The sequence below is a fragment of the Zophobas morio genome, unplaced genomic scaffold, assembly GCF_036711695.1.
Source record: "Zophobas morio isolate AGI-343-1 ecotype UQ-CSIRO unplaced genomic scaffold, CSIRO_AGI_Zmor_V1 ptg000008l, whole genome shotgun sequence".
In the NCBI taxonomy this organism is placed as follows: domain Eukaryota; kingdom Metazoa; phylum Arthropoda; class Insecta; order Coleoptera; family Tenebrionidae; genus Zophobas; species Zophobas morio.
In genome coordinates, this window is record NW_026972113.1 from 9031208 (window position 1) to 9056102 (window position 24895).

The following is a 24895-nucleotide window of genomic DNA, read 5'->3' on the forward strand; positions in this document are numbered from 1 at the left end:
GAAATTACCATTTACCATGCGTCACTAATGTACATTATTACAATAAAGCAACATACCAAACTGCCAACTAGTACCGGTTCAGAAACCATGAATGTTGAAGGTAAGGTAGTACTTATCACTGGTGGAACCAACGGTATTGGTTTAGCCGTTGCTAAAATCCTTCTCAAACACAAAGCAAAAGTTAGTGAACACTCCTCTGTCTAACAATAGTTCAAGGAAAACTTCCAGGGAGTATCACTAGTCGACGTAGACGAAAACACCACTTCACTTGACTCCCTTTCGTCACAATATGGTAATAAAGTACTCTTTATCAAAGCGGATGTCACCATACACCAAGAACTCGAAGCCGCTTTCGAAAAAACCGCCACCTTTTTCAAACACCTGGACATCGTGATTAACAACGCCGGAATATCAAATGAGCAAGACTGGGAAACGATGCTCAACGTCAATCTAGTGAGTGACTAACCCCTAGTCACTTTTATTTTCTTTTTGTAGACCGCAGTTATCCGTGGAAGCTACCTAGCACTAAGGAAATATCTTCCCGAATACAAATCCGGTGAAGAAGGTACCATCGTGAACACCGCTTCTATTCTAGGTTTGCAGCCTACCCAGGTTGCTCCGGTGTACTGTGTGTGCAAACACGGTATAGTCAGTTTGGGTCGAGCTCTCGCTGGAGACGAATTTTACAAAAAGTACAAAGTTCGCGTTGTCACCATGTGCCCAGGGTTAACTCTAAGCGGGTTACATAGTGCTCCAGTGGCTGTGAGGTCAGTTTTTCCACACAAAATTTCCGAAGAAATGAGAAAAATGGGGGTGAAGATGCAAGAGTGGGTTGGAAAAAAGTGTCAATGAGGGTGTACATTGTGGGTTTTAGGTTCGAAGCGATAGCTGAAGGGTTCCTCAAGGTTATTAAAGAGGGAGAAAATGGGTCAGTTTGGGTTGCGGAGAATGGCGAACCGGCGTATGAGGTTGTCCTTCCAGAGAAAAAGGACTTGAGGAAGAGAACTTATCAATAAAAGTACTTACCACGTGTACTAATCTCTATTACTAACTACGCTATAAGTTTCTATTTATTTATTTATTAAATTTGCCTTATCAATGCAGAAATTGAGAATCCAGTCCGCATGATCTGGTCAAAAACACTGTTAGGTATGATCGAGGAGAATTTTACTCACCTGAAGGAACATACTTCTGTCCACGTTGAACAATCCAGCGCCTGTTAGTCGAAGAGGTCTTTGGGCTTTCATTAACATGAACATAATGTGTCTTGGTATTTTCGAACCAGTTGCGTTGTACCAATCCACGTCATACACAACGTCTGTCAGGCCTTCAGCCTGAAATCTCTCGTCAACTAGAGTTACAAAAGTCACTCACTTACTTTAATTTCTAAATTACTGGCAGCTAGAAATGTGAACGAACTTTGCATTATAATTCCCACTATGTAGATGACAGACAAAGCAAACTGCCTCCCAGTTTGTGCCCTGAAACTCACTATCACCACAGAAAAACTCATCTATCTTTCGTACTCATTTGCGACAAAAATCTCGATGCAAAGACCTTCTATGGACAACAAAAACTGAAGAAGGAAAAATTCCGAGAAAACTTTTTTCATTTTGGCGTGTTCCCTACAACTGGAGTTGTACCACGAACTAAAAACAAGTCTACGTACTTCAACAAAAACGAGTGATACAAGGCACCCGTTTTCAACTTCTGGAAACAAGTGTCTTGGTGGTCACTACTTCCGTTTTTTCCGATTTCAACTGAAAGGAGAAGCTTCTTCAGAAGAGTGAACTGGATTTCCATTTCACCACACATGAGCAAAAATGTCCCATCTATGATAATCGCCACTGGGATACTTTCAGATATGCAGACGATCTGAAATATGTACATCAACGTTGTTGATAAAGTCGTGTTTCCGGGAATCCAAGCCGCTTGTGGCAGAGCCACGTTTTTAGCGAACACTGGGGTGAGAAAAAAGTACGTCAACATGACTACACTTATGCCACTCAAGCTTTTGATGATGAAATTACGAATGGACATTTCGTGGTTGAAACGAGTTTTCAACTCCTCTCCAAAGGTGTCATAGTTCCAAAAAAAGCGCCTGTCGGTGATGATTTCTTCCAGTAGTTTGGCATGCTTGAGGATTGCGAGTTTTCTTCCAAAAACCTGAAACCGTGTGTCTGATTCTACTAAAAAAGTAGTCGAGCTTACGTGGCCGTGCGTGGACAAAGATTCAAAGGTTGCAGCGATTTCAAAAATATTGTGGTGCATGTAACGTAGGTTGTAGATTGTGAATAGGCACAAGACACTCATTACTGGCGTTAGAAAAAATTTGTAAATACGAGTGTGGAAAGTTTTGTGTGAGGGGAGGTAGCCGCTTAGTCTGAAGGCGGTTTTGACGTAGCTGAGGTGGTCGGTGTTGGTGGACATTTTCAACTGAAACTTCCGCGCGGTTGTGTCTTTTATTACAAGTTGTAGTGAGCGAAAAAATGCATCCATAATTAAATTAAATTAAATTATTAATTAGGGGGGGAGCAAGCTGGCAGCTGTCGATGTGAACATTCCAACTGGTGGGTGAATATTTCATAGGAGGAAGTCCAAGAAGTGCTTGAAAGTTGTTAATGGATGTTAGTATTATTTGTCTTAATGAATATTTATCTGATGAATAATGACAAACACTTTTTCCAGTTTCTGTAAATAAATGTATAAAAGTTTGAATGTATGCAACCAATTATTCAGATGCACGGAATCAATACGTTTAGAAAAGTTTGTAATTCTCAACTAATACGAAGTTAAAAAGTAGACGATTACCAATTCACTGTGAATACTTAATAACCTCCAAGACGGCAGAAGTTTAATCGATAAAGGAACTTGATTTTAATAACCAAGGAATGTTTGGAAAATGTTCTCCATTTACTAAATCGTGACATAAGACATAAGATTATTCACAAAACTAACAATCAATCAATCACAATGTTCCTTTATTTATCTAATTTATTCATGTTCTGGTAGATTTTCACTCCTGTTTCTCCTCTGGTTTTTTCGTGCACACTGAAAACCACACCTCAGTACTAAATTTTCAAAATTGGTACTACTACCTTTGTCGGATTTCTCCCACCCGATGAATGCGCCGTTTTTCTTATTTTCGGTCTCGAGCCACTTGTGCAGAGGTTTGAAGTACTCCAACAAGGCACTCGCGTCCATGGTCCTTTGCCCAGTTAGAACTTCAATCGCATCGGGCCAAGGTTTCGACGAACCCATTTGTAGCATTTGTCTACAAACAGTACTTACAATTGAACCTTTACTCAGTACGACATTACTTAAGTGCGTTTCCTGCGTCCGTGTTCTGGTAAATGTCACACTCGTGTAAGGGCTTGGACGAATCGTTGGGATCGTACTGTCCGGCTTTCTCACAAACCGCCCTATGGAACTGGAACTGGATGACGAAACTCACGAAGTACCGAATGTAGGGAACGCTAGCGATGATGTGGTACTTGGCGGCGGGATCAAAGTCCTCTTCGCTTCGGTTCACCGGTGGTTCCACCCCTTGGTACTTCTCCCTGAGCTCCCACCACTTACAGTTGTAGTTGTCTGGGGTGATTTTTCCTTCAAACACGTCCCACCGCCACAAGTCCATTAAGTACCCAAAGGGCAAGAAGACGATTTTGTCTAAACCGATCTGGAATAAGTTGTTCAAAATGTTCTCTGGGTCGTCCTTTTCTGATTTCAGAAGCCCGATTTTGCGAAGATGTTTGCGCGATTCAACCGACAGCGAAATTAAGTCGCCTACGGCTTCGTGGAAACCTGGGGAACAAAGGTAGAGAGAATTTTGACAAGTTGGGAGTAGTACCGCTGTTGGCGCCACGTCTGAAAGTGACTGGTTGGTTTTTGTATTGGATGAAGTACTCCACGTGACCCATTTCGTGGTGCGCTGTAATAAAGTGCTCCAGAGTGATTTCGGTACACTGTTTGATCCTGAAGTCCTTTCGGTCGTAGAAGTCCCAAGCTGACGCATGACACACAATCTGTCTATCTGTAGGTTTCTTCAAAATGGAACGCTCCCAGAAGCTTTCAGGCATTTCAGTCAGGTTTATAGACTTGAAGAAGTCTTCAGACGTGCGGAAAATTTGCTCCACTGTGTAGTTCTACAAAGATATAACGAATTCGGTACCACTGGATTCTATGTACAAACCTGCTTCCTTAGTTCTTCGGTCAGATCATCGTCTTTCTTATCGGGGTACGGTAAAGTCAGCTCTGCCACGTTTCGCCACTTCTGCGCCCACATGTTCCCTAAAACAACCAAATAATTTTTGTCCCGTACTAATCCCACCAGTACCTAGAAGGTGTACCGGAATCGGTCCCTTTTCCGACACCACATCCCCATACTTCTCCCTCAGCTTGTACCTCACGTAGGCATGAATCTGCAAATACAGCGGCTTCAGCTGCTCCCAAAGCGACTCAATCTGTTGCCTGAACTGCGGATCTTCATATCCGTCCAACCAGCTCTCAGTATTGTCCGTAAAATTATTCAAACGAGCTGCCTCATTTGACAGATCCACGTATTCTTCAAACAAGCGCTTGCAATGTGGTCCAACTGCATTCCTCCACTCCACCCAAACGTGTTTGAGCTCTTCGTCGTCTCGAGAGTTGGCAAGGATTTGGGTGAGTTCAGGTTCTAGCGCTAGGTCGCACTGGGACGAGTTATCGTAGGCGCAGATCTTGGCTGTAGAGTAGATTTTTTGCATCTCGCTGGTGATTTTGTTGAGGCGGTTGAGTTTGTCTTCAGGGAGGGCGTCCGAGCCGAGTTTTGAGTACTTTTTGAATTGGCGCTTGAGGTCGGGGTCGGAGAAGGTGTTCCAGTTGAATTTGATCACTTCGAGCCATTCTTGTTTCCGTTCTTTGGCGATTTCGGCGCTCACTTCTAGCTGGAATGGGGTTTTGGAAAAGAAAACAACAAATATGAGGGTCGTACCTGGTTTTGGAGGTTTGCGTCGGTGATATTTGACGCGTACGCCCAATGTGCTAGGGATTGTTTGTTGTTGTGTTCTTCGTTCTTCTTGTTTAAGAATTGAAGAAAATCTCGGGCTCTTATTTCTTCGGCTTCGATTTCGGGGTCGGTACTGCTTGCATGGTGGAGATAGAATAGCACCAAGAAGAGAAATGTGCGTATGGTGACCATTCTAAAACGCAGAAAAAATGGAAGTCCTAATTTAACCAACCTTGGAACTAAATTTGACACATTTATTAGTGTCTAGCGCTGATTTAATTTTGAACGTTTAAGCATAAACCTTCAGTACTTTATTATGTTTGTCTTCGAATGATTCATTTTCTCTAGATTTCATTAACCTTGTAAACAAGCAGCAGAATTTTTAACAACACTTATGTTATAAGTTGAATAAAATGTGAGTAAAGTTGCTTACGCAACAAATTGTAAGAAAATATGACCGCGATGATAGTACTTACGTTACGATTATGGCAAATATGCGAGCACGTGAACAAAAAGTGCGAGAAAATATTTAGCGTAACCCGTGCGAAAAGCGGCTATTATTACACACAAAACAAAATTTTTTGAAAAACTTACTTCAGGTCCACGGTCTTGGCACTCCACCGACTATGAATCACGCTTTATAGTTATCTTGTGTTTTATATTATAACAACACCTAGTGCTCAGCAACCGTCAAGACCGGTTAGGATGGCCAACGACCGCTACTCAACAACAAACTAATCACATTTCACTCTTTGCACAACTATTAGCAAACTTGAGAAAAATGTAACCCCCAACTTAGCAAAAAATCCAGTTCGTGTTGACACTTTCATAACAGACATTCGTGTCATGAGTTTATCACAGTGAAATTGTTTTGAGGCCAAGACGAAGGACGTGAATTGAGAAAGATAAAATGTCTAAGTGGTACCAACCTGAATGTACTACTGCAGATTTGTATGTGCTCGGAATTTGGAAAATTTGACAGATTAGTGTGTAAATTGGAAACAAATTCAATTTAGAATCACCTTGAAAAGGTGCCAATTAATCTGGTTGCAGTGGTACCAGCCAATAACAGTGTCGGGTTTCTTGTTTTTGTCGCGTCGTTCTGCAACAGCTCGAAATATTCCAGAATGGCAGTGGCATTTGTGGTTCTTTGACCGGTGACAAGTTTGATAGTACCGAGTCAAGGTCTCGACGCACCCATTCGGGACATCTTTCTAGAAAAACGGTCCATTTTTTTGTCTTCGAATGTAAAGTACTAACGAAAGAGGGCTAGGGTACTTGGATTTGGTACTTTCTTGTAGCTTCAGGAGTGGTGTCTTTGATGTCATCTTAAGTACTTTTAGGAGGCCACTTTTGGGTAACGGTTTGCGTGGTAGTACTGACACTGCTAGTAGATTGTGTGTAGGTATGTTACAGAAAAACTGTATGCAACTTATGCAATTTATATCAACACTGATAGTATTTATTAAAAGTTGAAATTGAAGTGCAACCAAGCGTCTAATAACTTGCTGAAAAAACAAACAATTTCACAAGTGTAACTTTTGTGGAATTTTGACCTGGTACTTTCCGTTGCAATTTTTCTACAAAGTATGAAGAAATCGAAGGTGGCAGACCATTTGGAGGTCAAAAATGTCAAGTGCTCCAAAATTTGTACTATTGTAACACTACATAAGAAAAAATAATACACACAATAATACCAAAATGCAACGAGTAGATCAGACTAATAAAGCAGAATTATGCAGGGGACTACACTGAGCCCATATTTGTTCATCTTCATTGTAGATGACAGCAAAAATCTATAAGCAGAAAGCCAGAAAAATTTATTTTGGATACCATAATTTTGAAGAAAAAAAAAATATAAATAAAAAAAACTGTCAACGAATCCCAAGATAACAATACATATTGGAGATCCTCAAGTTAACGGATGGGTTAAGAAAAAGACTGCAAGCTGAAAAACCTAAGGCTAATAAAAAAAGTAAAAAATGTGGAAATAAGGATCAAATCATGAACTTTTACCACATTTTCAAGAAAACTTGATAACTATAGCGTAATTTTTTTAACGAAACCTGAACGTGCTCGCTGCGCTCGCCTTCTAAACGTTCTTTTTCCAAGGTTAGTCTCAGTACAGCCTGCCGATTCTGGAGTTCTAGAGGTCGAAATCAACAAGAAAATGTATTTAGATAAGTTTCGAAAATGGTGAAAAATAGTTCGAAATTTGAAGATGTATCGAAAAATTTCACTTTTCAAAAATTGTCTAAAAAATCTCAAAAAATTCAACGATGTAGGCCCCGACGTACTGATTCCAAAAATACACCAAAAATCAAAAAGTTCCGTTTTAATATCAAATTTTCCAAAATTCCAAAAATTTCGATATTTCAGCGGCCGATTCTGGGAAAAGTGTTGGAAGTATCAAAGAAACGAGGTCGGAAGTGGGTTCTAGAGCTCGAAATCTACAAGAAAATGTGTTTAGTTAAGTTCTGAAAATGGTCAAAAATTTGAAGGGTATTGGAAAAATTTCACTTTTAAAAAAGTCGTCAAAAAATTCTCAAAAAATTCAGGGATGTAGATGTCGACGTGCTGACTCCAAAAATATGACGTTTGTATCTTCACCACGCAACACTTTCAAAATGTTCTGTTTTAAAATCAGATTTTCAAAAAATTCCAAAAATTTTGATATTTCAAAGGCGGATTCTCGAAAAGTTGTTAGACCTATGAAAGAAACGAGCCTGATTTTGGTACTTTTGACATTTTCGCCCATTTTTTAACTATATATTTTCGAAAAGGGCGGGTCGGCGGGGCTAGTACTTGCTAAGATGAGTCTGACTTTGGCAAAATGGGTTACCCTCTTAGAAAATAGAAGACATGTGGTGGGGAGATTGGTATTTGAAAAAGTAAGATTGACTTTGGCACATTTGACATTTACGCCCATTTTTCAATTATTTTCGAAAATTATCCAGAGTCTGGTCAGGTACATGAAATAAGAACTCAATTTTATAGCAGAAAGTATATAATAAAAAAATTTACGACTAGCGCTTCTTTTATTTTTTTCACATCCTGGATTCTATTAGTTTCCACTCCCACTCGACAGAAGAACATAATTAGCCCCACCCACCCACCCTGTCTCCTTTTCAGTGATTGATTTTATCCGATCTGAATGAGATTAATGATCTTATACTGAACAGAAATCAAATTAGTCGTTAGAATGAGAAAAGGGCGGGTGGGCGGGGCTAGTAAGATACGACTGATTTTGGCAAATGACAAACCTTCCAAGAAAATAGAGGGCGAGTGGGCGGGGCTAGTACTTGCTAAGATAAGACTGATTTTGGCAAATGACATACCTTCCAAGAAAATAAAGGGCGGGTGGGTGGGGCTTGTACTTGCTAAGCTGAGACTGATTTTGGCACTTTTGACATTTTCGCCTATTTTTCAACTATTTTCAAAAATTATCCAAAGTCTGGTCAGGTAGAGGAAATAAAAAATTAATTTTATAGCAAATAATAATCTATAACAAAAGAATTTACGATTAGCGCTTTTTTTATTTTTTTCACATCCTAGATTCTATTAGTTTCCACTCCCACTCGACAGAAGAACATAATTAGCCCCGCCCACCCACCCTGTCTTCTTTTCAATGATTTATTTTATCCGATTTGAATGAAATTAATGATCTTATACTGAACAGAAATAAAATTAGTCGTCAGAATGAGAAAAGGGCGGGTGGGCGGGGCTAGTACTTGCTAAGATAAGACTGAGTTTGGCAAATGACATACCTTCCAAGAAAATAAGGGGCGGGTGGGTGGGGCTTGCAGTTGCTAAGATGAGAATGATTTTGGCACATTTGACATTTTCGCTAATTTTTCAACTATTTTCAAAAATTATCCAAAGTCTGGTCAGATACAGGAAATAATAAATAAATTTTATAGCAAATAATAATCTATAACAAAAGAATTTACGATTAGCGCTTTTTTAATTTTTTTCTCATCCTAGATTCTATTATTTTCCACTCCCACTCGACAGAAGAACATAATTAGCCCCGCCCACCCACCCTGTCTCCTTTTTAGTGACTGATTTTATCCGGTCTGAATGAAATCAATGATCTTATACTGAACAGAAATAAAATTAGTCGTCAGGATGAGAAGAGGGCGGGTGGGCGGGGTTAATACTTGCTAAGACAAGACTGATTTTGGCAAATGACATAGCTTCCAAGAAAATAGGGGCGGGTGGGCGGGGCTAGTACTTGCTAAGATAAGAGTGATTTTGGCAAATGACATACCTTCCAAGAAAATAAAGGGCGGGTGGGGCTTGTACTTGCTAAGATGAGACTGATTTTGGCACTTTTGAAATTTTCGCTCATTTTTCAACTATTTTCAAAAATTATCCAAAATCTGGTCAGGTACAAGAAATAAAAAAATAAGTTTATGGCAAATAATAATCTATAACAAAAGAATTTACGATTAGCGCTTTTTTTTATTTTTTTCACATCCTAGATTCTATTATTTTCCACTCCCACTCAACAGAAGAACATAATTAGCCCCACCCACCCACCCTGTCTCCTTTTTAGTGACTGATTTTATCCGGTCTGAATGAAATCAATGATCTTATACTGAACAGAAATAAAATTAGTCGTCAGGATGAGAAGAGGGCGGGTGGGCGGGGCTAATACTTGCTAAGACAAGACTGATTTTGGCAAATGACATAGCTTCCAAAAAAATAGGGGCGGGTGGGCGGGGCTAGTACTTGCTAAGATGAGACTGATTTTGGCACTTTTGTAATTTTCGCGCATTTTTCAACTATTTTCAAAAATTATCCAAAGTCTGGTCAGGTAGAGGAAATAAAAAATAAATTTTATAGCAAATAATAATCTATAACAAAAGAATTTACGACTAGCGTTTTTTTTATTTTTTTCACATCCTAGATTCTATTAGTTTCCACTCCCACTCGACAGAAGAACATAATTAGCCCCGGCCACCCACCCTGTCTCCTTTTTAGTGACTGATTTTATCCGGTCTGAATGAAATCAATGATCTTATACTGAACAGAAATAAAATTAGTCGTCAGGATGAGAAGAGGGCGGGTGGGCGGGGTTAATACTTGCTAAGACAAGACTGATTTTGGCAAATGACATAGCTTCCAAGAAAATAGGGGCGGGTGGGCGGGGCTAGTACTTGCTAAGATAAGAGTGATTTTGGCAAATGACATACCTTCCAAGAAAATAAAGGGCGGGTGGGGCTTGTACTTGCTAAGATGAGACTGATTTTGGCACTTTTGAAATTTTCGCTCATTTTTCAACTATTTTCAAAAATTATCCAAAGTCTGGTCAGGTACAAGAAATAAAAAAATAAGTTTATGGCAAATAATAATCTATAACAAGAGAATTTACGATTAGCGCTTTTTTTTATTTTTTTCACATCTTAGATTCTATTATTTTCCACTCCCACTTAACAGAAGAACATAATTAGCCCCACCCACCCACCCTGTCTCCTTTTTAGTGACTGATTTTATCCGGTCTGAATGAAATCAATGATCTTATACTGAACAGAAATAAAATTAGTCGTCAGGATGAGAAGAGGGCGGGTGGGCGGAGCTAATACTTGCTAAGACAAGACTGATTTTGGCAAATGACATAGCTTCCAAAAAAATAGGGGCGGGTGGGCGGGGCTAGTACTTGCTAAGATGAGACTGATTTTGGCACTTTTGTAATTTTCGCGCATTTTTCAACTATTTTCAAAAATTATCCAAAGTCTGGTCAGGTAGAGGAAATAAAAAATAAATTTTATAGCAAATAATAATCTATAACAAAAGAATTTACGACTAGCGTTTTTTTTATTTTTTTCACATCCTAGATTCTATTAGTTTCCACTCCCACACGACAGAAGAACATAATTAGCCCCGCCCACCCACCGTGTCTCCTTTTTAGTGACTGATTTTATCCGGTCTGAATGAAATCAATGATCTTATATTGAACAGAAACAAAATTAGTCGTCAGAATGAGAAGAGGGCGGGTGGGCGGGGCTAATACTTGCCAAGACAAGACTAATTTTGGCAAATGACATAGCTTCCAAGAAAATAGGGGTGGGTGGGCGGGGCTAGTACTTGCTAAGATGAGAGTGATTTTGGCACTTTTGTGCATTTTCGCTCATTTTCTAACTATTTTCAAAAATTATCCAAGGTCTGGTCAGGTAGAGGAAATAAAAAATAAATTTTATAGCAAATAATATCCTATAACAAAAGAATTTACGATTAGCGCTTTTTTTAATTTGTTCTCATCCTAGATTCTATTAGTTTCCACTCCCACTCGACAGAAGAACATAACTAGCCCCGCCCACCCACCCTGTCTCCTTTTCATTGATTGATTTTATCCAATCTGAATGAAATTAATGATCTTAAAAGAGAATTAGTGAAGTTATTTCGGTTCAATTGTAATAATAATGTTATATTTTTCAGCTTGTCAGGAACACTGACGAGAAATTTTTAATATCATTGGTATGTGTTGGATGAAGTGTTTACATATATTTTTACGTGACTTATTTGTAATGCTAATGTAACACATTTGAATCATAAACAACTATCATTTATAACAAAAAGAAAAAAAATAATACAAATTTTAAGCTGTCGAAATCAGAGCCATCTACCATAACGTGCCTATACTAAATAATTGATGACAGATGTAGTTCAATTCGAAATCTATCTCATTTGGTGTTTATCTGGAATAACTTCACATATTACAGGTTTATTTAGGCTACATTCGACAATGGGGGTAACTGCAGAAATTGCTTGGTTAAATAATGCTTTTAATTCACATAACTTCACCGAATTATCGTAGAAAAAAAGTCAAATTATTGTATCTAAATGTCTACATCACGGTTGTAGAATAGATAGGTTTGTACACTAATGGCTTGGGATGGCGACGCTTCTTTTCGATCCCTATATCCATGGAAAGGACACATACAGCTAGCGCCTCTACCTTGTCGAGCGGAAATCATTCTAGTTATTTTGGGGATTTTCGTTTACATTGCTTTATGAACAATACAAAATTTGTAAATGACATTTGATCGGAGTCGATAAGTACGATTTCTTTTATTAATTACATCGGTTATAGACAGATGCCTATAGAGTTCTGTGTCCCTAAAACGTCAAAAACCAGGCGACGCGATCGACAATTGGCGTCGCTGACCAGGGATATGCAAATGTATGCTAGTGTATCAACCTATCTATTCTACAACCGTGGTCTACATTTAAGTTTACCGCCTCCATACGAAGCTTGAGTTGTATTGGCAACCGCGGAAACGCCCGACATAGCACGAGTATCAATAATTTGCAGTAATCTTGATTTGATTTAATTATTCGCACTAATGTCGCCTAAATTTTGTGTACAATTCATATAAACCTAAAATTATTCTAGAAAACGTGTCAGTAAAGTTAATTGTGACATGACGTTTTAGCGCCCTCTCGCAACCGGTAGCTCAACCTCCCCCTGTCACCCACCTTCCTGTAACTCCCATTTCCATCTCCCCAACCACCCATCATCCTCCAAACCGCCGCAAACAGCCCAGATGTTTTGTCGCTGCATTAGTCAAAACACAAATGGAGCTCGCGTGGAGGGAGTGTTCGGACGTCTCATCCTAACCTCTCCGTTCGAAGTTTCGATCGTCGTTGTCGCATCATCAAGAATCGGTGCGTTCGAGCGGCGTCAGTGAAGCAGTGTTTTCCGAGAGTTCCCGCCGCGAAAAGCGAAAGTTACAATGGTTACGAGTTTGTAAGTGTTACGATGAATTCAAGGGCGCAGTTACAACCGTTCCTCAACAACTCCCTGGCCATCCGACAGGAGATCCAGCGCTTCGAGAGTGTGCATCCTTCCATCTATGCCATCTACGATTTGATCGACCTCATCCCAGATGGGTTGGTGGCCCAGCAGATTCGGGACCATGTCGTGTGCATTGAAGGTGAGTTGGTGTTAGAATGGGGCTTCTACCTGGAAACAGGTATCGGTGTTTGGAGGAAGACGCACTAGGTGTTGTAACGGTAAACGCATACTTGTTGCGGAGTGCCAGACCGAAAGAAGCCACAAAAGAACGCGGTTTGTGTGGTCATTGTGGAGGCTAAACTGGAACAAGAGGATAGTTGGGTTATGAGGTGTCTTATTACAGTGGAATTAGATCGAGCGAACGGTGTGTCGGTCTAAGAGTGATTTTACTGTAATCACTACCACCACGAACTGTGGTTTTAATTATTTTCCAAATTTGTTCATTTATACCAAACACTTGTATATCTATTATACAAAACAAGAAATCTGACAAAGAAACATTCTAAAACAAGAAATCGATGAATTGATCTAATTGTGAGTATTTGGTTGACTTAATTGTGAAATGAGTGGTAGAATTTTTTAGTAGGAATGCGCCCCCCAGCGCCCCCGCGGTTTCACAGCTCATGGGTTTGATTGGTCTTTTGTTAACAAAAAATTACGTCTTATTGTTGACGTAATGGCAACGATGAGTTAAACTACCAATTCAAGAACTTGTAGGATAATGAATGATAAGAATACAAATTCGTTATAATTGGTGACTCAAAACTAGTTACAAAGTTTATAAAGTTACTAAAACCTAATTATTTAATAATGACGTAATCGATTTTTTGGTGTACATAAAAAGTATGCACAAAATGAAATGTCGATTTTATAACTTTACCGTTTTGCCGCTATTTTACGGTAATTAAGTAAACATTATTTGGAAATAGTGGAAATAATTGCTCTAACAAGTTCCAAATCAATTAAGATTTTCCTAATGGGATTTTTGCACTACGTCATCAACTTTTTAGTGGGGATAAATATGTCAGGTTTGATATGTACAGGGTGAATCAGCTAAAAGGGGACACCTCGAATAACGTTTTTGTTTATATTAGTCTCAAAATGCTTTAAGAAAATATTGTTTTACAAAAGAAATAAATATTGAAATTTGCAGAGTATTTTTTCTTAATTTGTACAGATAAATAAAAAATTTCACTCACCCTGTACAGTTTAATGTTAATAAGAATATCATTGATTCACTCATTAATGTTTTTAAATATCCTGTATAAATAAATAAAAATGAGGTTACTTTTACTTCCATAGGTTGCTCTGTTGGCGGTTGTTGTCTGATCATCCCCACCAACAGTTTGATGATGTCATTTCAAAATTTTGCAGTGAAAATCCCACGAATCCGTGTTTATTTTCGTCCTTGACCTTGTAGATTTTTGAAGAAAACCCAAAATTGTATAACATTTATAATATTAAACAACAGTCGACACAGAGACTTAAGGGGACTCGCTAGACGAGGTATAACATTTGTTTGGTTTTTTGTATGCAAAAATGATATTAATATAGATGTATCATACATCAAACTGCAGCTTTTTTCATATTCTAGAGCGCAGAGACCAGTTCAATCAATTAAAAAAATATGGCTGAGAAGTATCGTAAAAAAAGCACCCTTGTATGTTTTTTTTTTCAAGTTTTTTGAGTCATAACCATCGCTTGAAAATTCACACATGGATAAAACATCACTTTTTACAGGCAGCAGAGTCATTAAATGTTTGTTAGTGGTACAATTTGTTTAAATAATAATGTGTTTATTAATATCAAAATATACCACAAATTAATGCAAAATACGTCGAATAATTTTAACAGGAATATCAGAGGAAAATTAATGATCTATTGGTTAGCAGAGTTTTTACCAAAAACTAACAATTATTGAAAAAAATGGTTATCAATTCTACAGAATTTGAGCCGTTAGTTCAGTACTTTGCCGATAGGAGCGCCACTAAATTTTACGGAAGCGACTTTCCAGGTAAAACCCTTATCGCCTGCTCTACCATAAGCTAATTGTTAGCGTTCTCCGCTGATTTTTCTAATTTATGGCAAGAAACTCAGTTTTATAACAAGCCGCCAGGACCGGCCGTAGTAATCTATTGTTAAGGAAATTAACTTTTACGCAATAAGGTACTATCATAAAACCGAATTAAAACTGGGGAACTATAATATTTTTACTGCACTCAGGATCCTGAATTCAATACACATGATTACTAAAAATTTATTGTAACATTATTGTTAATATATATTTTACTTTGTTAATTAATAAAACTAATAAATATATTTGTAATAATAATAAAAAATATATAAAATACAGCTTTCGTTTAACACGTATAAGTAGCTAAGTGTATCTACTACTTATCCCAGAAAGGAGGTGTTTTAAAAAAGCCCTACGCCCACTAACTTCTCCCTTCATTGTTTACTCGAAAAAGTGTTCGTATATGTTTTCATTTGCCGAGAGATCATTTTCAAAATATATTTATAATAAAAATATGCAAGTCTTGGTGATGAAAAATGTACTCCTAATAAATTATTAAAGTACATAAAAAAATAGTAGCAAATTTTATTTATTTAAAATTATTTAACCACGATATATTTACTTATCCCCTCTAAAAAATTCATGACGTCACCACAAAAATTTTGCTGAGTAAATCCTATCTAAAATGTACAAAATATGAGTCTCTTCTTGTAATTTATCCTCCCATTCATATTTTTTGGATTCGGATATATAGGGTTACTCAAAAAATTTAATGAATGCGCAAATTTATTTTATTAATTTAATCAGGAACTGCAAAACCGAATGGTTTGAAATCTTGGAAATGTTTTAAATTTATCATAAGCATGGTAAATGTTTGATCAAAATATATTTGCTCATCCCTCCTAAAAAATGGATGACGCCATCCCAAAAGTTTGCCGAATAATCCTATTTAAAATGTATAAAATATAAGTCTCTTCTTGTAATTTATCATTCCATTCATATTTTTTGGATTCGGATATACAGGGTGACTCAAAAAATTTAATGAATGCGCAAATTTATTTTATTGATTTAATCGGAAACTACAAAACCGAATGCTTTGAAATCTAATGTGGAAAAAATAACGTATTAGGCATTTAGTCGTCACGTTTCTGATAGCGAGGGAAGTACTGTCTAAACTCTTTAGACCGATTTTTTTGATTTTCCCATTTCTCCATTTTTCAATTTTTCAATGTTTCAGTTTGGGATTTTTTCACTGTTTCGATTCTTTAATTTTCCTTCCATTTTTAGGTTTTTTCAATATTTCAGCTTTGGAATTTTGCAATATTTCGTTTCTTCAATTTTTCAAATTTTTGATATTGTGTTTTCTCGGTTTTTAAATTTTTCGATATTTTAATTTTTCAGTTTTTAAAGTTTTAGGTTTTTAATTTCTCACTATCTCGACTTTTCGATTTTTCAGTTCCATGATTTTTCAGTTCCATGATTTTTAATTTCTCACTATCTCGACTTTTCGATTTTTCAGTTCCATGATTTTTCAATTTGTCGAATTTTTAAATTTTAGATTTTTTGTTTTCTTTGATGTTTTGAGTTCTCGATCATTCGATTTTCTGAGTTTTCAGGCTTAGATTTTTTTTGTTGTTCAATTCTTGGATTTTTAAAATTTGTGTTTTTTAAATTTTCCTATTTATCAACTTACTGGGACTTCAATGTTTTGATTTTTTGATTGTTCAATTTCTCGATTTTTTTAATGTTTAGTTTTTGATACGATTTTTTTTTTCAAAAATTTTCAGTTTTTCAATTTAACTTGACGATACTTCAGTTTTGCTCGATTTCGATTTCTCAATTTTTCGACATATTACTGTTGGGATTTTTCAATTTGTCGATTCTTCATATTTTCGGTTTCTAGAATTTCTTCATTTTTCGATTTCTCAATTTTCCGATGTTTCAGTTTTCAATTTTTGACTTTTCTAAATTTTTCGATTAACTTATTTTTTGATTTCCCCATTTCTCTATTTCTCGATTTTTTAATTCTTTCTTCAATTGTGATTTTTCAGCTTTTCGATTTCTGAATTTTTCAATGTTTCAGTTTGGGATTTTTTCACTGTTTCAATTCTTTAATTTTCCTTCCATTTTTAGGTTTTTCAATATTTCAGCTTTGGAATTTTGCAATATTTCGTTTCTTCAATTTTTCAAATTTTTGATATTGTGTTTTCTCGGTTTTTAAATTTTTCGATATTTTAATTTTTCAGTTTTTAAAGTTTTAGGTTTTTAGATTTCTCACTATCTCGACTTTTCGATTTTTCAGTTCCATGATTTTTCAATTCGTCGAATTTTTAAATTTTAGATTTTTTGTTTTCTTTCATGTTTTGAGTACTCGATCATTCGATTTTCTGAGTTTTCAGGCTTAGATTTTTTTTGTTATTCAATTCTTGGATTTTTAAAATTTTTGTTTTTTAAATTTTCCTATGTACCAACTTACTGGGATTTCAATGTTTTGATTTTTTGATTGTTCAATTTCTCGATTTTTTGAATGTTTAGTTTTTGATACGATTTTTTTTCAAAAATTTTCAGTTTTTCAATTTATTAACTTTACAATACTTCGGTTTTGTTCGATTTCGATTTCTCAATTTTTCGACATATTACTGTTGGAATTTTTCGATTTTTCGATTTTTCGATTCTTCATATTTTCGGTTTCTCGAATTTCTTCATTTTTCGATTTCTCAATTTTCCGATGTTTCAGTTTTACAATTTTTAATTTTTTTTATTTTTCAGTTTTCAATTTTTGACGTTTCTAAATTTTTCGTTTTCTCAATTTTTCGATTAAGTGATTTTTTTTATTTTCCCATTTCTCTATTTCTCGATTTTTCAATTCTTCCTTCAATTGTGATTTTTCAATTTTTCGATTTCTGAATTTTTCAATGTTTCAGTTTTGGATTTTTTCACTTTTCCAATTCTTCAATTTTCTTTCAATTTTTCAGTTTTTCAAGATTTCAGTGTTGAATTTTTTCACTTTTTCGATTTTTCAATTTTCCTTCCATTTTTCAGTTTTTCAGTATTTCAGTTCTGCGATTTTAGCCCATTTTTCAACTGTTTTCGAAAAGGGCGGGTGGGCGCGGCTAGTACCTGATGAGATAAGACTGATTTTGGCAAATGACATACCTTCCAAGAAAATAGAGGGCGGGTGGGTGGGGCTAGTACTTGCTAAGATGAGTCTGACTTTGGCAAAATGGCATACCTTCCAAGAAAATAGAGGGTGGGTGGGTGGGGCTAGTACTTGCTAAGATAAGACTGATTTTGGCAAATGACATACCTTCCAAGAAAATAAAGGGCGGGTGGGTGGGGCTTGTACTTGCTAAGATGAGACTGATTTTGGCACTTTTGACATTTTCGCTCATTTTTCAACTATTTTCAAAAATTATCCAGAGGCTGATCAGGTACATGAAATAAGAAATAAATTTTATAGAAAATAGTAGATAACAAAAGAATTTGCGATTGGCGCTTTTTTATTTTTTTCTTATCCTAGATTCTATTAGTTTCCACTCCCACTCGACAGAAGAATATTATTAGCCCCGCCCACCCACCCTGTCTCCTTCTCAGTGATTGATTTTATCCGATCTGAATGAAGTTAATGATCTTACACTGAACAGAAATAAAATTAGTTGTTAGAATGCGAAGAGGGCGGGTGGGCGGGGCTAATACTTGCTAAGATAAGAGTGATTTTGGCAAATGACATACCTTCCAAGAAAATAAAGGGCGGGTGGGTGGGGCTTGTACTTGCTAAGATGAGACTGATTTTGGCACTTTTGACATTTTCGCTCATTTTTCAACTATTTCCAAAAATTATCCAAAGTCTGGTCAGGTACAAGAAATAAAAAATAAATTTTATGGCAAATAATAATCTATAACAAAAGAATTTACGATTAGCGCTTTTTTTATTTTTTTCACATCCTAGATTCTATTATTTTCCACTCCCACTCGATAGAAGTACTTAATTAGCCCCGCCCACCCACCCTGTCTCCTTTTCGGTGACTGATTTTACTCGGTCTGAATGAAGTTAATGATCTTATACTGAAGAGAAATAAAATTAGTCGTCAGAATGGGAAGAAGGCGGGTGGGCGGGGCTAATATTGCTAAGACAAGACTGATTTTGGCAAATGACATAGCTTCCAAGAAAAGAGAGGGCGGGTGGGCGGGGCTAGTACTTGCTAAGATAAGACTGATTTTGGCAAATGACATAGCTTCCAAGAAAATAAAGGGCGGGTGGGTGGGGCTTGTAGTTGCTAAGATGAGACTGATTTTGGCACTTTTGACATTTTCGCTCATTTTTCAACTATTTACAAAAATTATCCGAAGTCTGGTCAGGTAGAGGAAATAAAAAATAAATTTTATAGCAAGTAATAATCTATATCAAAAGAATTTAAGATTAGCGCTTTTTTTATTTTTCCTATTTATCAACTTACTGGGATTTCAATGTTTTGATTTTTTGATTGTTCAATTTCTCGATTTTTTGAATGTTTAGTTTTTGATACGATTTTTTTTTCAAAAATTTTAATTTTTTCAATTTATTAACTTTACGATACCTCAGTTTTGCTCGATTTCGATTTCTCTATTTTTCGACATATGTATTACTGTTGGGATTTTTCAATTTATCGATTCTTCGATTTCTCGATTCTTCATATTTTCGGTTTGTCGAATTTCTTCATTTTTCGATTTCTCAATTTTCCGATGTTTCAATTTTACGATTTTTAAATTTTTTTATTTTTCGGTTTTCAATTTTTCGATTAACTGATTTTTTGATTTTCCCATTTCTCTATTTCTCGATTTTTCAATTCTTTCTTCAATTGTGATTTTTCAACTTTTCGATTTCTGAATTTTTCAATGTTTCAGTTTTGAATTTTTTCACTTTTTCGATTTTTCAATTTTTCTTCCATTTTTCAGTATTTCAGTTCTGGGATTTTGTAATGTTTCGGTTCTTCCATTTTTCCATTTTTCGATGTTTCGATTTCTCGGTTTTTCAATTTTTCGATAGGTATTTTAATTTTTCAATTTTTAAGTTCTAGATTTTCCGTTAATTTTTTTGGTTTCCATGATGTTTTGAATTGTCGATTATTCGATTTTTCAAGTTCTCGGTTTAGATTTTTTGGTTTTCCAATTCTTCGATTTTTAAATTGTTTAATTCTTAGATTGTTCAATTTCTCGATTTTTAGATTTTTCAGTTTTACCGACTTTTTTTCATTGAAAATGTTTCAATTTTTCAATTATTAACTTTTCGATTTTTCAATTTTGGTCTAATTTGATTTCTTAATTTTTTGATTTTTTGACTGTTGATGTTTTGATTTCTCGATCTTTCAGTTTTTGATCATTCCGATGTTTCGATTTTTCGACTTTTTGGCTTTTCGAGTGTTCAATTTGTTGATTTTTGAATTTTAGATTTTTGTTTTTTTGATTTATTTGGTGTTTCGATTTCCCAATTCTTCAATTTTTCGATATTTTAATTTTTCAATTTTTCGAATTTTTAAATTTTTGATTTTTCTTTTTTTTTATTTCTCAATTTTTGGATTTTTTAAATTTTACATTTTTCGATTTTACTATTTTTTGATGCTTGGATTTGTCAATTTTTCAAGTTTTCAGTACTCAATTTTTCAGGATTTGAATATTGAGAACTTTTCGATGTCAGGATTTTCAATTTTCAGATATTTTAATTTTTTGATTTTTTAATGTTTCGATTTTTGGGTGTTTTGATTTTTCGATTTTTCCTATTTGTTGTCTATTTTAAGTATATTTCATTTTTCAGTTTGCGCCTTCTGCGCGAGTATTATTTGTTGTGCTGCACTTGACGGACGAGGGGTATATATCTGGAATAATTTATTAACATCTTATCTTAACAAGTAATAGTGTCGTTGAATAGAGTAATAAATAGTAACAACATCAAACCATTTTTTTGTTAAAGACGTCAGCTTTCTTTGTTGAATGAACAAACAAGTTTCAGGGATTAATTTTCTGTAATCTCTAAATCAATGTAATTATCGTACCGGAATCAAGAAGTTTATCATGTAATCTCTAAAGTAGTCTGCAGGCCGGTTTATAAAGGAATTAAATATTTAATTCCAATTAAATCTCAGTGCGCGTTTAATCCCTGAATCTAAAAATTCGGTTGGTCGAATTTGTTCACGTAATGGATTAATTGCGTGATTAAATTAACGTTACTAAGTGCTTCTCTAAACCGTAAAATACGTGAAATTTTAAATAGGGACCCGAGTGGTTTCAAACGAATTGACTTAATATTTAACGAACTATTATTTGTTGACATTTGGAGATTCGTTTCCACGGGGGACCGTCCGAGGGCGCCACTTATAACATCGCATTAGTAGCGTCAACATGTATACAATTTGCTTCCAAATAGGAGTGATGAGTAACAAAAACCTAAACAAACAATGAGAAGCAACTGGTAATAATTCATTTAACCGCAAAATGCGCGTCAGAGCGATGTTTTGAATAACAAACGTTTAACAAACACACCGGCGACTCCGAATTCGGTCCACCACAAATATTAAAAAAAAAAATTAAAAAAAAAACGGCGCCATGTACATATGTTAAAACTCGCAAAGCAACCAAATTGCTCGTAATCAATACTTTGCAGGATTTTCGCTGATCCTAAACTGAAATAGCCGCTCGTATGTGCACAGATTTAGCGAATTGTTGTCATATGTTGAGTACTCAATTTCGAATTGTTTTAAGCTGACGACTATCCAGAGCTTCGTCAGTGTTTCAAATAACAAAGCCCGACTATCCAGTTTCAGTGCACGCGTTATTGAAAGTACACATGTAGCAGGTAATTCGCGATAATGTGACCGAAGTCGCTTTGTGTTAGTGATGGGAGAATACTAGCAACCCGGTTTTATAAAGGGAAGCCGTGCGGTGTCGGCATTGAAGTTTTACAAGGCATGGTATTGATGCCGTGACGGAAATTGTCACAAAGCATTGTTTGCGGTGGAGTGTGGAAAGGCGTGTTAATAAGAAATGATGGGATAATTTTTGAGGCATGCTGACGAAACGAAAGCTCACACGACCCCGAAAAGCTCGATCGAAGATGAATTTTTAGTGTCGACTATTAAGCACGTGCAGGTGCAGATGCATCTGCAAACATGTTAAAAGAAAATGGAATTTGATTGATTTTGTTTTCTAAGCTACAATGGATCAAGTACGTCGAATATAGGCGGACGCAACATTATTGTATTCTCGTTCTTAATTTGATTGTAAGTTCTACAGTTTATTAAAATTCAGCCTTTCATATTCAAATGGGGTAGGTTTTTACGTCTTGAACACATATTTAGAAAAGTTTACAACGCCTTCGTTTTGTCGACCCACCTTAAGTGACAGCTGGTGCGGGAAAAATCGAACTAGATGAATATTGAACGTTGTACCATGCATGGACCGACAGGATGCCGACAACGTAAGTGGAAATGTCTACAGAAAGCTAAGCTGATTTTAGCACAACTTTTAAAAATTTGTCGAAGGTTATTCGAACTTCCCTCGCCGCGGAAGTGCAACCCCATAAATCCAACAAAACCAGTGGAGTAAATAATAACTCCCGCGAATTCCCAGAAGAATCGATGAAATGTATTTGAAGCTATTTAACGGAAAAACTGAAAAATCGAGAAATCGAAAAGACGGAAAACCAAAATCAATTATTTGAGAAATTGAAAATAGAAAAACTAAAAAATCGTAACTGAAACATTTAGAAAATTGATAAATGGAGAAATGAAAAACCGAGTAATTCAAAATTTGAAGAATTGAGAAATTGAAAAATCGAAAAATCGGAAAGATTGGGAAATCGAATCAAAAAACAAAAAATCTAAAATTCAAAAATTTGAGAAATAGAATACCGAAGGACTGAAAAATCGAAAAATTGACTGACCCAAATATTGAAACATCTCAAAACTGAAATTGAAAAATCCAAGAAAATTTCAAATTTGAAAAATCGGTAAATTAATATTTCGAAAAATTTAAAATTCGAGAAATCGTAAAGTCAAAAATCGAAATCTAAGAATCGAAAAATTGAAAAATCAAGGACCCGAAAATTTGGAAAATGGAAAAATTGAGGGATTGAAAAACTGAAAAATGAAATCGATTAATCGAAAAATTGAAAAACGAAAAGCCAAAAATGAAAATAATCGAAAAACCTGTCAACAGAAAAATCCAAAATTAAGAAAATTGAAAAATTCTAAAACTGAAATGACCAAAAATTGAGAAATCGAAAAATCAAAGAAAATCGGAACATCGAAAATTGGAAAACCGAAAAGTCAGAAAACCGACAAAGCAAAATTTTAAAAAACTGAAGTATCAAGACACGAAACATAAAAAGATCGAGAAATCGAAACGTCAAAAAATCTCAAAATTTCAATATCGTGAAGTTAAGAATTGAAAAAATTGAAAAATTTGAGATTAAAAACAATCGATAAATCGAAAAACTGAAAAATTGCAAAAAGGAGAAATTAAAAAAACGAATTGAAGAATCGAAGAAAAATTGAAGAATCGAAAAATCGAAAAAACCTAAGTCTGAAAGATCCGTAAATTAAAACATCGAAAAATCGATGTCTAAAAATCGAAAAATTGAAAAATCAGCTACCTGAAAAGCTGAAAAATGGAAAAATTGAGGAATTGAAAAACTATAACATCGAAAAATGGGGAAAACGAAAAGTCAAAATCGATTCATTGAGAAATTAAAAATTTAAAACCGTCTAAATTGAAAAATTAAAAAATCCTAAAACTGAAACATCGGAAAATTGAGAAATCGGAAAATAAAAAATCGAGTATTCCAAAATTTGAAGCATCGAATTGAACATTCGAAATATGAAAAAACTAAAAAATCTAAAATTTAAAAATTCGAATAATTGAAAAATAGAAATACCGAAGGACTCAAATCGAAAAATCGGAAAGTCGAAAAATCGAGGTCGAAATATTGACATATCAAAAACCCGAAAAATTGAGGAACCGAAAACTCGAAAAACCAGAAAATCGATTAATCGTGATATTGAAAAATCGAAAATTTAGAAACATCAAAAATCGGAAAATTGAGAAATCAAAAAATGAAAAAATCGAGAAACTGAAAAGCCGAAAAATTGTTTTATATCTACATTTTTGATTTTTTTCCAAAAATATCGATGTTTAGAAAAAAAATCTTCATAAACCATACGGTATTTTACAAAATTTAAATAACATTTACTATTGTAGAATTTGAAGATAACATCATGATCTTCCTAACTAATAAAAACCGGGACAGACGACAGACAGACAGACAGTTGGACGGACGGACGGACGGAAGGAAGGAAGGAATGACGGACTGAAGGACGGAAACGGGAGACCCATATTTCGTACTGTAGGTGTCGCGAAACGTCGAGAGAACACGAAAATAGCCGGCGGTTGAGTGGATTCGAATACAATACTTCCTTAGCTTACGCTCGGAAAGCAAAAAAGTTTTATTTGCACTAAACCCAGTCAATAACAAATCGAACACTGGAAAATCGCCTTTCATCGTAGAACAAACAAGCTGCACTTCCATCCGATCTGACAGGTGCATTCTGAACAACGACCATTGTCTTCAGCGGAGGTAAATTACCCGTAATTCAAGAGGAATTTCCTGTTGGGTAACAACCAAATGCCGAATTGCAGTAGCTAATAATACATTACCACGACACCATTATCCAGCGTGGTATTCGCACATCGTCCGTTCGTAAACAGAAACGAACTTGAGATTATTCAAAGGACGTCACCGCTATGCGTTGGAAATAAAAATGATGGGTGTGAGCCGGATTTTTCGAACGACGAAGCATTCAATCGCGTGACAGTGCTTCGTTTTTGTAACTTGGGGCATTTTCGTCGTCGTCGCAATTACAACATCCGTCGCAGCTATATATACCTACATGCTAATTAATGCATTCGTACCACTTAGCACAGTCTCGTTGCGTAAGCGAACTCCGATAATCACCCACTTATCCTCCATTCAACAAGCAATGCAAATTTGTTCGAGAAAAGCGGGTATATATACGTCGGACGAAGCAACCAACGTCGAGTCCCCTCTTGACTCCATTTTCGG

At 35.7% G+C, this 24895-nt stretch overlaps 4 protein-coding genes across 4 annotated transcripts in view; 2 read left to right on the forward strand and 2 right to left on the reverse strand.

Moving 5' to 3' along the window:
- Positions 1–72: 72 nt before the first annotated feature.
- LOC135125246 (15-hydroxyprostaglandin dehydrogenase [NAD(+)]-like) lies at positions 73–1191 on the forward strand. The gene is made up of 4 exons (XM_064050686.1): positions 73–180; positions 229–453; positions 496–827; positions 875–1191. The coding sequence occupies exons 1-4, from the start codon at positions 88–90 to the stop codon at positions 1014–1016; spliced, it is 792 nt and encodes a 263-aa protein (XP_063906756.1). The 5' UTR covers positions 73–87; the 3' UTR covers positions 1017–1191.
- On the reverse strand, positions 583–1576 carry LOC135125254 (uncharacterized). The gene is made up of 3 exons (XM_064050695.1): positions 1379–1576; positions 1176–1334; positions 583–1129 (listed from the first exon to the last, which is right to left on the reverse strand). The coding sequence occupies exons 1-3, from the start codon at positions 1511–1513 to the stop codon at positions 1082–1084; spliced, it is 342 nt and encodes a 113-aa protein (XP_063906765.1). The 5' UTR covers positions 1514–1576; the 3' UTR covers positions 583–1081.
- Positions 1577–2892: 1316 nt separating this feature from the next.
- On the reverse strand, positions 2893–5855 carry LOC135125236 (angiotensin-converting enzyme-like). Its single transcript, XM_064050669.1, has 8 exons — positions 5582–5855; positions 4973–5180; positions 4337–4925; positions 4193–4290; positions 3851–4145; positions 3321–3804; positions 3099–3274; positions 2893–3051 (listed from the first exon to the last, which is right to left on the reverse strand). Exons 2-8 carry the CDS (start codon positions 5177–5179, stop codon positions 3017–3019), a joined length of 1884 nt encoding a protein of 627 aa, XP_063906739.1. The 5' UTR covers position 5180; positions 5582–5855; the 3' UTR covers positions 2893–3016.
- Positions 5856–12538: 6683 nt separating this feature from the next.
- LOC135125234 (centaurin-gamma-1A) overlaps positions 12539–24895 on the forward strand; it is a 155362-nt gene continuing 143005 nt past the window's right edge. The window contains exon 1 of the mRNA XM_064050667.1: positions 12539–12927. Coding sequence (XP_063906737.1) covers positions 12753–12927 — 175 coding nt within the window. The 5' untranslated portion in view covers positions 12539–12752. The remainder of the gene's footprint in view (positions 12928–24895) is intronic.